Here is a 12,403-nt window from a genome sequence, read left to right as displayed (position 1 = left end):
GATGCAGAAAAACATGGCAAACCCAGGGAGGGAAATTAACAAAGGAGAGGACATGGGGTGGTCCCTGTGGCCCTTCTTACCTTCTAAGTTCAGGATGAGAGGCACCACTGTCATTTTAAGAAGCCTCTGTCAAGCCTTTGATGCCTCGCTCGTACTAGTCCTAATCAAGTAGAATGTTAACCCTGCCAGGTGAAAGAATTAACACATTGTGTCCTATTAGAGTAGAATACTAACCTATCCAGGTCAGAGAATTAAAACGTGTAGAATATGAAGCTGCTGGGTAAGAGACTTAACATGTTATAGGCTAATCAAGTAGAATGTTAACCTGCCAGGTAACAGAATTAAGTTACGTCCGTGAAACTTTAATCATTTCTTTTTTAAAAAAAAATTGTTTTCATAGAGCAGAGAAGAAGAAAAGGACCTACTTCCCTGAAACGTGGATTTGGCACTGTCTCAACATCAGGTAAGTATGATTTCTTTCCTTTGCTGCCTTTGTGGGCTGACTCAGAGGCACTCATGAAAGATGGTTCCCAGTCGGTTTGCCTGGAGATCTGACACCAACATCTGAGTAAGACATTGGGCATCCTTTTCTAACACATAAAACTCAAAGCTATGAAGTCAGCCCCAAATCCCTCTGTAGCCTCAGACATCTGCCTATGAAATATGAAATTTGAGGGCTTCATGCTTCTTAACAACTCCCTCTTGGGGTAACTCTATCCGCTCTGTTTATATAACGAGCTCATTAAAATGATTACAGTTCCCTGGAACATGAACTCAGTTCCACCCACCCACCCCCTCCTCGCTCCTCAGGGGACTCAGGCTCCTGCCCGCAAAACAGGCTGCTTCTCTCAGCACATTTCCTTTCTACATTGTTTTCTCTTTTAGTTCGCCTTGAAGCAGCAGTGCTGTGCTAAATTCCTGCCAGATGCAGTTGGCTTTTTTCTTTCAATGCTTAGTGTCAGAAGGTAGTGGTGACTTGCCCTGGGAAACCAGTTAGGCATGAAAGTTCAGACCCTGGGGCTAGTGGATTGGCCAGCGGGTGGACCGACTGCTGAGCTGGGGTCCCCTTCTTGGCATGAGATGCCGTGGCACATGCTCAGCACAGAGGCAAGCACTCAGCTGGGGGTTCCTCAGGCCGCTTTCACGGATGTGCTTGTCCTCATTATGGGCAGTCTTCCCCGCTGGTCAGAACAGAAGCTGATTACTGCATTTTGTTCTGGGAGTCCAGATTTAAGATGGGCTGTCAGTCCATCATCAGAGATGTACGGAGAGTAAAAAGGTATCTATTTTCTGTGTACTGGGTGATGTTTTGGGTGCTGGGTAGTGTTTTTGGTGCCAGGGATGGCACCTTGATCAAGGCAGATAGGGTCCCCTCACGCGTAGAATTTATGTTTTATGCCTCCAAGGGCTTCATGCTTCAGTAGGGCCAGTGTTCTCATGGAGGGCTTGGGAGGAAGTAGAGGGACCCTTTGGGGAAGCTAGAAAGACTCCCAGGGCAGATGGAGCCCAAGCTGGGTCCCACAGGATAAATAAACAAGAAGGGGGGAAGGGGATCCAGGAGGCAGGACCAGCATGGGCAAGAGTTGGGGCTTGGGAGAGGCTGGTGATTTTCACATGGTTGGGATGAGGCAGGTGGGGCCAAGAGGACGAGGCAGGGAGTGTGACGGCCGTGTGGTCTGTGGTGGGGGTGTGGAGAGCCACAGAGGGTTGCTGGGAGGCATTTGGGATTTGAGACGGTCTCTCTCCCTCTGTTGGCTGGAGCAAGGATGAGTCAGAGAGTACAGATCTGAGACCAAGGAGGAGGTTCTTGCTGGGCCCAGGCAAGGACTCGTCAGCTCTTTTTTTTTTTTTCTTTTCTAATTTTTAAAATTGGTAAAATACACGTAACATAAAATTGACCACCTTAACCATTTTTAGGTGTGCGGTTCAGTGGTAATAAGTGCATTCGTATTGTTGTGCTGCCCGCCACCCTCCGTCTCCAAAACTCCTTTCCTCTTGCAAAACTGAAACTATGTCCCCATTAAATACTAACTCCCCAATCCTCCCTCCCCTCAGCCCCCTAGCGTCCACTCTTCTACTTTTTGTCTCTATGAATCTTACTGCTCTAAGGACCTCATGTACGTGGAATCATATAGTATTTGTCCTTTTGTGACTGGCTCATTTCACTTAGCATGGTGTCCTCATGGTTCATCCTTGTTGTGGCATGTATCAAAATTTGCTTTCTTTTTAAGCCTGAATAGCATTCCGTTGTATGGGTGGACCACATTTCGTGTATGCATTCGTCCTTTGGTGGACACTTAGGTTGCTTCCACCTTTTGGTTATTAGGAATAACCCTTCTACGAATATGGATGTGCAAATATCACTTCGAGACCCTGCTTTCAATTCTTTTGGGTATATACCCAGACGTGGAGTTGCTGGATCATATGGTAATTCTGTGTTTAATTTTTTGAGAATTCACCATATTGTTTTCCACAGTGGTTGCACCATTTTACATTCCCACCAACAGTGCACAAGGGTTCTTCTTTAAATGTTGGATAGAATTTACCAGCGAAGCCATCACGTCCAGAGCTTCCCTTTTTGGGAAGATTTTGATTGCTGATTCAATCTCCTTACTTGTTAGAGATCTATTCAGATTTGTTATTTCCTTGTGATTCAGTCTTGGTAGGTTTTGTGTTTCTAAGAATTTGTCCATTCATCTAGATTATCCAAGTTGTTGGTGTACAGTAGTTCATAGTAGTCTCTTAAAATCGTTTTTTATTTCCGTGGAATCGGTAGTAATGTCCCCACTTTCATTTTGGATTTTAGTAATTTAAGTCTTTTCTCTTTTTTCTTAGATCATCTAGCTAAAGGTTTGTTAATTTTATTAATCTTTTCAAAGAACCAACTTTTGGTTTCATTGATTTTCTCTATTATTTTTCTTTTTTTAAAAAAAATTAATTAATTAGTTAATTTATTTGGCTATGCCATGTCTTAGTTGTGGTATGCGAGATCTTCATTGCACCATGTGGGATCCTTTCAGTTGCAGCATGCGGGATCTAGTTCCCTGACAAGGGATCGAACCTGGACCCCCTGCATTGGGAGCGCAGAGTCCTAACCACTGGACCACGAGGAAAGTCCCTCTCTATTATTTTTGTATTCTTTGTTTTGTTTATTTCTGCTATAATCTTTATTATTTCTGCTTTATTATTAGATCTCTGTTTTCGTTTTTCAAGTTCTTTAAGTTACAAAGTTAGGCTGTTTATTTGAGATCTTATTTTTTAATGTAAGCATTTACAGCTATGAATTTCCCCCTTAATACTGCTTTTGATGCATCCTGTGAGTTTTGGTGTGTTGTGCTTTTGTTTTCATTCATCTCTAAGTCCTTTTTTTCTTTTTCTTTTTGCAGAGATTTAAAAAAATTTCTTTCAAATCCAGAGATAATTTGAGTAGCAAAGTATAACAGTTAATTTTTGACATATCATTTATCTTTGCAAAAACATTTCTTTTTCTTTTTGAATTTTATTTTATTTATTTTATACAGCAGGTTCTTACTAGCTATCTATTTTATATATATTAGTGTATATATGTCAATCCCAATATCCCAATTCATCCCACCACCACCACCACCCACCCTGTTTTCCCCACTTGGTGTCCATACGTTTGTTCTCTACATCTGTGTCTCAATTTCTGCCTTGCAAACCGGTTCATCTGTGCCATTTTTCTAGATTCCACATATATGCATTAATATGCAGTATTTGTTTTTCTCTCTCTGACTTACTTCACTCTGTATGACAGTCTCTAGGTCCATCCACGTCTCTACAAATGACCCAATTTCGTTCCTTTTTATGGCTGAGTAATATTCCATTGTATATACGTACCACACCTTCTTTATCCATTTGTCTGTCGATGGGCATTTAGGTTGCTTCCATGACCTGGCTATTGTAAATAGTGCTGCAATGAACATTGGAGTGCATATGTCTTTCTGAATAATGGTTTTCTCTGGGTATATGCCCAGTAGTGGGATTGCTGGTTCATATGGTAATTCTAGGTTTAGTTTTTTTAAGGAACCCCCATACTGTTCTCCATAGTGGCTGTATCAATTTACATTCCCACCAGCAGTGCAAGAGGGTTCCCTTTTCTCCACACCCTTTCCAGCATTTATTGTTTGTAGATTTTTTGATGATGACCATTCTGACCGGTGTGAGGTGATACCTCATTGTAGTTTCGATTTGCATTTCTCTGATGATTAATGATGTTGAGCATCCTTTCATGTGTTTGTTGGCAATCTGTATATCTTCTTTGGAGAAATGTTTATTTAGGTCTTCTGCCCATTTTTGGATTGGGTTGTTTCTTTTTTTGATATTGAGCCGCATTGGCTGTAAATTTTGGAGATTAATCCTTTGTCAGTTGCTTCATTTGCAAATATTTTCTCCCATTCTGAGGGTTGTCTTTTGGTCTTGTTTATGGTTTCCTTTGCTGTGCAAAAGCTTTTAAGTTTCATTAGGTCCCATTTGTTTATTTTTGTTTTTCCATTACTCTAGGAGGTGGGTCAAAAAGGATCTTGCTGTGATTTATGTCATAGCGTATTCTGCCTATGTTTTCCTCTAAGAGTTTTATAGTGTCTGGTCTTACAGCTAGGCCTTTAATCCGTTTTGAGTTTATTTTTGTGTATGGTGTTAGGGAGTGTTCTAATTTCATTCTCTTACACGTAGCTGTCCAGATTTCCCAGAACCACTTATTGAAGAGGCTGTCTTTTCTCCATTGTATATTCTTGCCTCCTTTATCAAACATAAGGTGACCATAGGTGCATGGGTTTATCTCTGGGCTTTCTATCCTGTTCCATTGATCTATATTTCTGTTTTTGTGCTAGTACCATGTTGTCTTGATTACTGTAGCTTTGTAGTATAGTCTGAAGTCAGGGAGTCTGATTCATCCAGCACGGTTTTTTTCCCTCAAGATTGCTTTGGCTCTTCGGGGTCTTTTGCGTCTCCATACAAATTTTAAGATTTTTTGTTCTAGTTCTGTAAAAAATGCCATTGGTAATTTGATAGGGATTGCATTGAATCTGTAGATTGCTTTGGGTAGTATAGTCATTTTCACAAAATTGATTCCTCCAATCCAAGAACATGGTCTATCTCTCCATCTGTTTGTGTCATCTTTGATTTCTTTCATCAGTGTCTGATAGTTTTCTGAGTACGGGTCTTTTACCTCCTTAGGTTTATTCCTACATATTTTATTCTTTTTGTTGCAATGGTGAATGAGATTGTTTCCTTAGTTTCTCTTTCTGATCTTTCATTGTTAGTGTATAGGAATGCAAGAGATTTCTGTGCATTAATTTTGTATCCTGCAACTTTACCAAATTCATTGATTAGCTCTAGTAGTTTTCTGGTGGCATCTTTAGGATTATCTATGTATAGTATCATGTCATCTGCAAACAGTGACAGTTTTACTTCTTCTTTTCCAATTTGGATTCCTTTTATTTCTTTTTCTTCTCTGATGGCCATGGCTAGGACTTCCAAAATTATGTTGAATAATAGTGGCGAGAGTGGAAATCCTTGTCTTGTTCCTGATTTTACAGGAAATGCTTTCAGTTTTTCACTATTGAGAATGATGTTTGCTGTGGGTTTGTCATATATGGCCTTTATTATGTTGAGGTAAGTTCCCTCTATGCCCACTTCCTGGAGAGTTTTTATCATAAATGGGTGTTGAATTTTGTCAAAAGCTTTTTCTGCATCTATTGAGATGATCATATGGTTTTTATTCTTCAGTCTGTTAATATGGTGTATCACATTGATTGATTTGTGTATATTGAGGAATCCTTGCATCCTTGGGATAAATCCCACTTGGTCATGGTGTATGATCCTTTTAATGTGTTGTTGGATTCTGTTTGCTAGTATTTTGTTGAGGATTTTTGCATCTATATTCATCAGTGATATTGGTCTGTAATTTTCTTTTTTTGTAGTCTCTTCGTCTGGTTTTGGTATCAGGGTGATGGTGGCCTCATAGAATGAGTTTGGAAGTGTTCCTTCCTCTGCAATATTTTGGAAGAGTTTGAGAAGAATGGGTGTTAGCTCTTCTCTAAATGTTTGATAGAATTCACCTGTGAAGCCATCTGGTCCTGGGCTTTTGTTTGTTGGAATATTTTTAATCCCAGTTTCAATTTCATTATGTGTGATTGGTCTGGTCATATTTTCTATTTCTTCCTGGTTCAATCTTGGAAGCTTATACCTTTCTAAGAATTTGTCCATTTTTTCCAGGTTGTCCATTTTATTGGCATAGAGTTGCTTATAGTAGTCTCTTAGGATACTTTGTATTTCTGTGGTGTCCATTGTAACTTCTCCTTTTTCATTTCTAATATTATTGATTTGAGTCCTCTCCCTGTTTATCTTGATGAGTCTGGCTAAAGGTTTATCAATTTTGTTTATCTTCTCAAAGAACCAACTTTTAGTTTTATTGATCTTTGCTATTGTTTTCTTTGTTTCTATTTCATTTATTTCTGCTCTGATCTTTATGATTTCTTTCCTTCTACTGACTTTGGGGTTTTGTTTGTTGTTCTTCCTCTAGTTCCTTTAGGTGTAAGTTTAGCCTGTTTATTTGAGATTTTTTGTTTTTTCTTGAGGTAGGATTGTATTGCTATAAACTTCCCACTTAGAACTGCTTTTGCTGCATCCCATAGGTTTTGGATCATCGTGTTTTCATTGTCATTTGTCTCTAGGTATTTTTTGATTTCCTCTTTGATTTCTTCAGTGATCTCTTGGTTATTTAGTAACGTATTGTTTAGCCTCCATGTGTTTGTGGTTTTTTACATTTTTTCCCTGTAATTGATTTCTAATCTCATAGTGTTGTGGTCAGAAATGATGCTTGATATGATTTCAATTTTCTTAACTTTACCAAGGCTTGATTTGTGACCCAAGATGTGATCTGTCCTGGAGAATGTTCCGTGTGCACTTGAGAAGAAAATGTAATCTTCTGTATTTGGGTGGAATGTCCTATAAATATCAATTAAATCTATCTGGTCTACTGTGTCATTTAAAGCTTGTGTTTCCTTATTAATTTTCTGTCTGGATGATCTGTCCATTGGTGTAAGTGCGGTGTTAAACTCCCCCACTATTATTGGGTTACTGTCGATTTCCTCTTTTATAGTTCTTAGCATTTGCCTTATGTATTGAGGTGCTCCTATATATTTATAATTGCTATATCTTCTTCTTGGATTGATCCCTTGATCATTATGTAGTGCCCTTCCTTGTCTCTTGTTACATTCTTTTTTTTTTTTTTTTTTTTTTGCGGTACGCGGGCCTCTCACTGTTGTGGCCTCTCCCGTTGCGGAGCACAGGCTCCAGACGCGCAGGCTCAGCGGCCATGGCTCACAGGCCCAGCCACTCCGCGGCACGTGGGATCTTCCCGGACCGGGGCACGAACCCGTGTCCCCTGCATCGGCAGGCGGACTCTCAACCACTGCACCACCAGGGAAGCCCCAACATTCTTTATTTTAAAGTCTGTTTTATCTGATATGAGTATTGCTGCTCCAGCTTTCTTTTGATTTCCATTTGTGTGGAATATCTTTTTCCATCTCCTCACTTTCTGTCTGTATGTGTCCCTAGGTCTGAAGTGGGTCTCTTGTAGACAGCATGTGTATGGGTCTTGTTTTTGTATTCATTCAGTGAACCTGTGTCTTTTGGTTGGAGCATTTAATCCATTCACGTTTAAGGTAATTATCGACATGTATGTTCCTATTTCCATTTTCTTAATTGTTATGGGTTTGTTTTTCTAGGTCCTTTTCTTCTCTTGTGTTTCCCACTTAGAGAAGTTCCTTTAGCATTTGTTGTAGAGCTGGTTTGGTGGTGCTGAGTGCTCTTATCTTTTGTTTGTCTGTAAAGCTTTTGATTTCTCTGTCAAACCTAAATGAGATCTTTGCCGGGTAGAGTAGTCTTGGTTGTAGTTTCTTCCCTTTCATCATTTTAAATATATTGTGCCACTCCCTTCTGGCTTGTAGAGTTTCTGCTGAGAAATCAGCTGTTAACCTTATGGAGTTCCCTTGTATGTTATTTGTCATTTTTCCCTTGTTGCTTTTAATAATTTTCCTTTGTCCTTAATTTTTCTCAGTTTGATTACTATGTGTCTCGGCGTGTTTCTCCTTGGGTTTATCCTGCCTGGGACTCTCTGCACTTCCTGGACCTGGGTGGCTATTTCCTTTCCCGTGTTAGGGAAGTTTTTGACTATAATCTCTTCAAATATTTTCTTGGGTCCTTTGTCTGTCTCTTCTCCTTCTGGGACCCCTATAATGTGAATGTTGTCCCAGAGGTCTCTTAGGCTGTCTTCATTTCTTTTCATTCTTTTTTCTTTAGTCTGTTCCACAGCAGTGAATTCCACCATTCTGTCTTCCAGGTCACTTACCCGTTCTTCTGCCTCAGTTATTCTGCTATTGATCCCTTCTAGGGTAGTTTTCATTTCAGTTATTGTATTGTTCATCTCTGTTTGTTTGTTCTTTAATTTTTCTAGGTCTTTGTTAAACATTTCTTTCATCTTCTCGATCTTTGCCTCCATTCTTTTTCCGAGGTCCTGGATCATCTTCACTGTCATTGTTCTGAATTCTTTTTCTGGAAGGTTGACTATCTCCACTTCTTTTAGTTGTTTTTCTGGGGTTTTATCTTGTTCCTTCATCTGGGACATAATCCTCTGCCTTTTCATCTTGTCTATCTTTCTGTGATTGTGGTTTTCCTTCCACAGGCTGCAGGATTGTAGTTCTCCTTGTGTCTGCTGTCTGCCCTCTGGTGGCTGAAGCTATCTAAGAGGCTCGTGCAAGCTTCCTGATGGGAGGGACTGGTGATGGGTAGAGCCAGGTGTTGCTCTGGTGGGCAGAGCTCAGTAAAACTTTAATCCACTTGTCTGCTGATGGGTGGGGCTGTGTTCCCTCGCTGTTGGTTGTTTGGCCTGAGGCGACCCAGCACTGGAGCCTACAGGCTCTTTGGTGGGGCTGATGGAGGACCCCGGGAGGGCTCACACCAATGAGTACTTCCCATAACTTCTGCTGCCAGTGTCCTTGTCCCGCGGTGAGCCACAGCCGCCCACCCCCTCCTCTGCAGAAGACCCTTCAACACTAGCAGGTAGGTCTGGTTCAGTCTCCTATGGGGTCACTGCTCCTTCCCCCTGGGTCCTAATGCACACACTTTGTATGTGCCCTTCAAGAGTGGAGCCGCTGTTTCGCCCAGTCCTGTTGAAGTTCTGCAATCAAATCCTGCTAGCCTTCGAAGTCTGATTCTCTGGGAATTCCTGTTGCTGGACCCCAGGTTGGGAAGCCTGATGTGGTGCTCAGGACCTTCACTCCAGTGGGTGGGCTTCTGTGGTATAAGTGTTCTCCAGTTTGTGAGTCGTCCACCCAGCAGTTAGGGGATTTGATTTTATTGTGATTGCAGCCGTCCTACCGTCTCATTGCAGCCTCTCCTTTGTCTTAGGATGTGGGGTATCTTTTTTAGTGAGTTCCAGTGTCTTCCTGTCCATGATTGGTCAGCAGTTAGTTGTGATTCCAGTGCTCTAGCAAGAGGGAGTTCTAAGTACTTTTTAATTTCCTTTGTGATCTCTTCTTTGATCCTTTGCTGTTTAAGAATGTGTTAATTTCCACACATTTGTAAATTTTCCAGCTTTCCTTCTCTTGTTGATTTCTAATTTCATTCATCTTATTGTGGTCAGAGAAGGGACTTTGTATGCTCCCTCCCTTTTTAAGCCCACTGAGGCTTAGTTTGTAGCTTAACGTATGGGTCTGTCCTGGAAAATACCCCAAGTGCACTTCAGAAGAATGTGTGTTCCATTGTCGTTGTTGGGTAGAGTGTTCTGTGTATGTCTCCCCCTGTTCTGTTCCCCACAGAATGGCCCACTGTCAGGTGGATCCGCCAAGACATAGGGGTCATCTCACTTGGAGGGAGCCCTGAACAAGAGGCTCCAGCAGCTTTATGGACCATGGGGTGGGGTTGGGGGTGGACAGGGGAGAGAGTTAGGAGTGGGAAAGTACTCCAACTGGGGAGGGATGTCTTCAGTGTTTCCTTCTGACCATAAAGAGGCCTTGGCAGAGGTGTCTGAAGAAAACCTCTGCCCATGGTCCCTTATGCTAAAGAGACCTGGGAATGGAAATTCTGGGCCGGGAATGCAAACATGAAAAGAGCAGGGCCAGCCAGGGGCCCTGAGTCCTTGGCTGCAGCTCCCCTCAGAGACCCCAGTGCACACGCACCCCTCACCTCCCTACCCTACTCCCACCCCGTGAGACCTGCAGGCCTGTGGGCAGGCCTGAAAAATCACACATACGCCCTTAACAGGGAGCTGGGCTCCGCAGGAGTGTATGGGACAAGGATGCCAGGCCAGGAAGTGTGGGTGTCCCCCACAGGCAGGCATTCCTTGGCTTGTGGCTGCATCACTCCGGTCTCTGCCTCCATCTTTGCCTGGCCTTCTTCTCTCTGTGTCTGAATTTCCCTCCTCTTCTAAGGACACCTGTCATTGGATTAGGGCCCACTCTACTCCAGTGTGGCTTCGTCTTAACTAGTGGCGTCTGCAAAGACCCTATTTCCAAATAATGTCCCATTCACAGGTTACCAGGGGTTAGGGCTTGGACATGTCTTTCTGGGAGACACACAAGTATGCTCTAAGTGACCAGTCCCCTTGATTCAGTGTCTTTCTCCCCTAAACTGGGCAGAGCACACACTGCCAGAGTTTGCCTCTCTGAACCCATGTTGTGAATGGTCCTGTGATCACAGCTGTCGTGAGAGACACTCATGTTTCCGATTAGGGCGAGTCAGGGCCGAGGGATGACTTTCTCCTGTCACACGCTGTGGGGTGCCTTGAATGCTTATTTCCAAGCTGCCGGGGCAGTTGCGGGGGGCGCCACCCTGGGGCCCAAGGCCGTACGGCTGGACTCCTCTGTTCCCGCCTGGCCGCTTGCGGCACGGCCGTGGAGAAGAGCACACGCTTGTCCATCTTTCCGCAGTGATCCATCAGGCGAGGACACACTCAGCGTGCAGGTCCCCGACTCCATCACCAGCTGGGTGGGTGAGGCAGTGGGTCTGTCTGCCGAGAGGGGCCTGGGCATTGCGGAGCCCACTCTGCTGAAGACCTTCAAGCCCTTCTTTGTCGACTTCACCCTGCCCCCCAACGTGGTCCGCGGGGAGCAGGCCAAGATCCCGCTCAGCATCTACAACTACATGGACACCTGCGTCGAGGTACCGAACCCGCCCTCCATACACGGCCTTTCCCATTATGGGGGAGAGGGGTGGCATCCCTAATGGCAGGAAGCAGAGGGAGGTGGGGTCCTCCTGGGGGGAGGGGTTGGAGGGGCACAGCACCTGGGATGTGGGGCAGGCAGGGCGGCATGGGGTCATCCTGGAGGGCCGTGGGGGACAGCATCTGAGATATTAGTGAGGCAGAGGCTGGATGAGTCAGCTTCTCCTTCACCAGCTGTCTACACCCGGGCAGGTTGGGGGTGGGAGTGTGTGCATGGCGGGGTTAGAGGGTGACGGATGTGGCGAAGTCGTTGACTCCTGACCCTGCAGGGGTGTGGGAGGGTGAGTATCATATGGAACGGCATGGAGTCAGGTGATCTCGGAGAGACACCAGCAAGCGGTCTTGAAGCAGGGTCTTAGTTCTCTGCCCAGGAATTGGACCTGGGTAGCCTGGATGAAAACCAGGAATCCTAGCCACTAGACCACCAGGGGCCAGAGGCTAGAAGCAAAGTTCCCCTGGCTCTTGCTCTGTTTGAAAAATGAATTTCTCAAAGAGGCAAAACCTGCATAAACAGGTGAAGTTTATGATGAGAGACACAGCACAGCAAGTGGGAGAACACACAGAGAGACTGTTGTTTATTTAAGACAGAAGCAAGGCAGAAGTACACACCCAGAAAGGAAGGGTGTGGGCATCCTCCCTAATGAGAAGGAGTGCAGTAGAGGGACGGTTAAATCATTTCTACAGGGCAGTTCTTCCCGGCCTTTGTTTACCTTTGGCCAGTCGTCAGCACCTTCTCTTCCCACATCTGACCTGCCCTAGGACCCGCTCCAACATGCTTGCGTATCTTTTTGCCAAGACGGATTCTAGCACAGAGGCCTGTGGGAGGTTTGGCATCACCTATTGTGGGGTGGCACCCCCTCCTTTTTGACCCCCTAGGAGCCTTACTGCGCATGTGTAGTCAGGGAGGTCTCCTTGGTCTCAGGAATGGTCGTCTTATCTCTTTACTCCAGCAGAGCTCAGCTCCTGCCTTTAACTTTGGCCTTGGAGTGTCTAGGGAAAAAAAGCTCCAATTTTACTCCACTTGGCAAACACCAGCTGTCCAGCCCAGGGGCCCCTCTACCTCCTACCTCAAATCCCCCCTGAGAGACGTGAACCCCAAGAAATCTTTACTGGGAGGATAAAGGGCGACAGAGTCTGTCTTCTGTAGCTTCTTCAGGC

General features: G+C 44.0%; 1 protein-coding gene across 2 annotated transcripts in view; it reads left to right on the top strand.

Annotated features, from left to right (window-relative positions):
* CPAMD8 (C3 and PZP like alpha-2-macroglobulin domain containing 8) overlaps nucleotides 1-12,403 on the top strand; it is a 99,648-nt gene that overhangs the window by 41,135 nt on the left and 46,110 nt on the right. For both annotated transcript variants that reach the window (XM_079918452.1, XM_079918451.1), the window contains 2 exons: nucleotides 401-463; nucleotides 10,953-11,184. In XM_079918452.1, the coding sequence (XP_079774578.1) occupies nucleotides 401-463; nucleotides 10,953-11,184 (295 nt within the window). The remainder of the gene's footprint in view (nucleotides 1-400; nucleotides 464-10,952; nucleotides 11,185-12,403) is intronic.

This window comes from Stenella coeruleoalba, assembly GCF_951394435.1.
Source record: "Stenella coeruleoalba genome assembly, chromosome: 3".
Taxonomy (NCBI): Eukaryota; Metazoa; Chordata; class Mammalia; order Artiodactyla; family Delphinidae; genus Stenella; species Stenella coeruleoalba.
The sequence above is the reverse complement of the archived record's forward strand: the minus strand, read 5'-3'. Positions and strand labels throughout refer to the sequence as shown.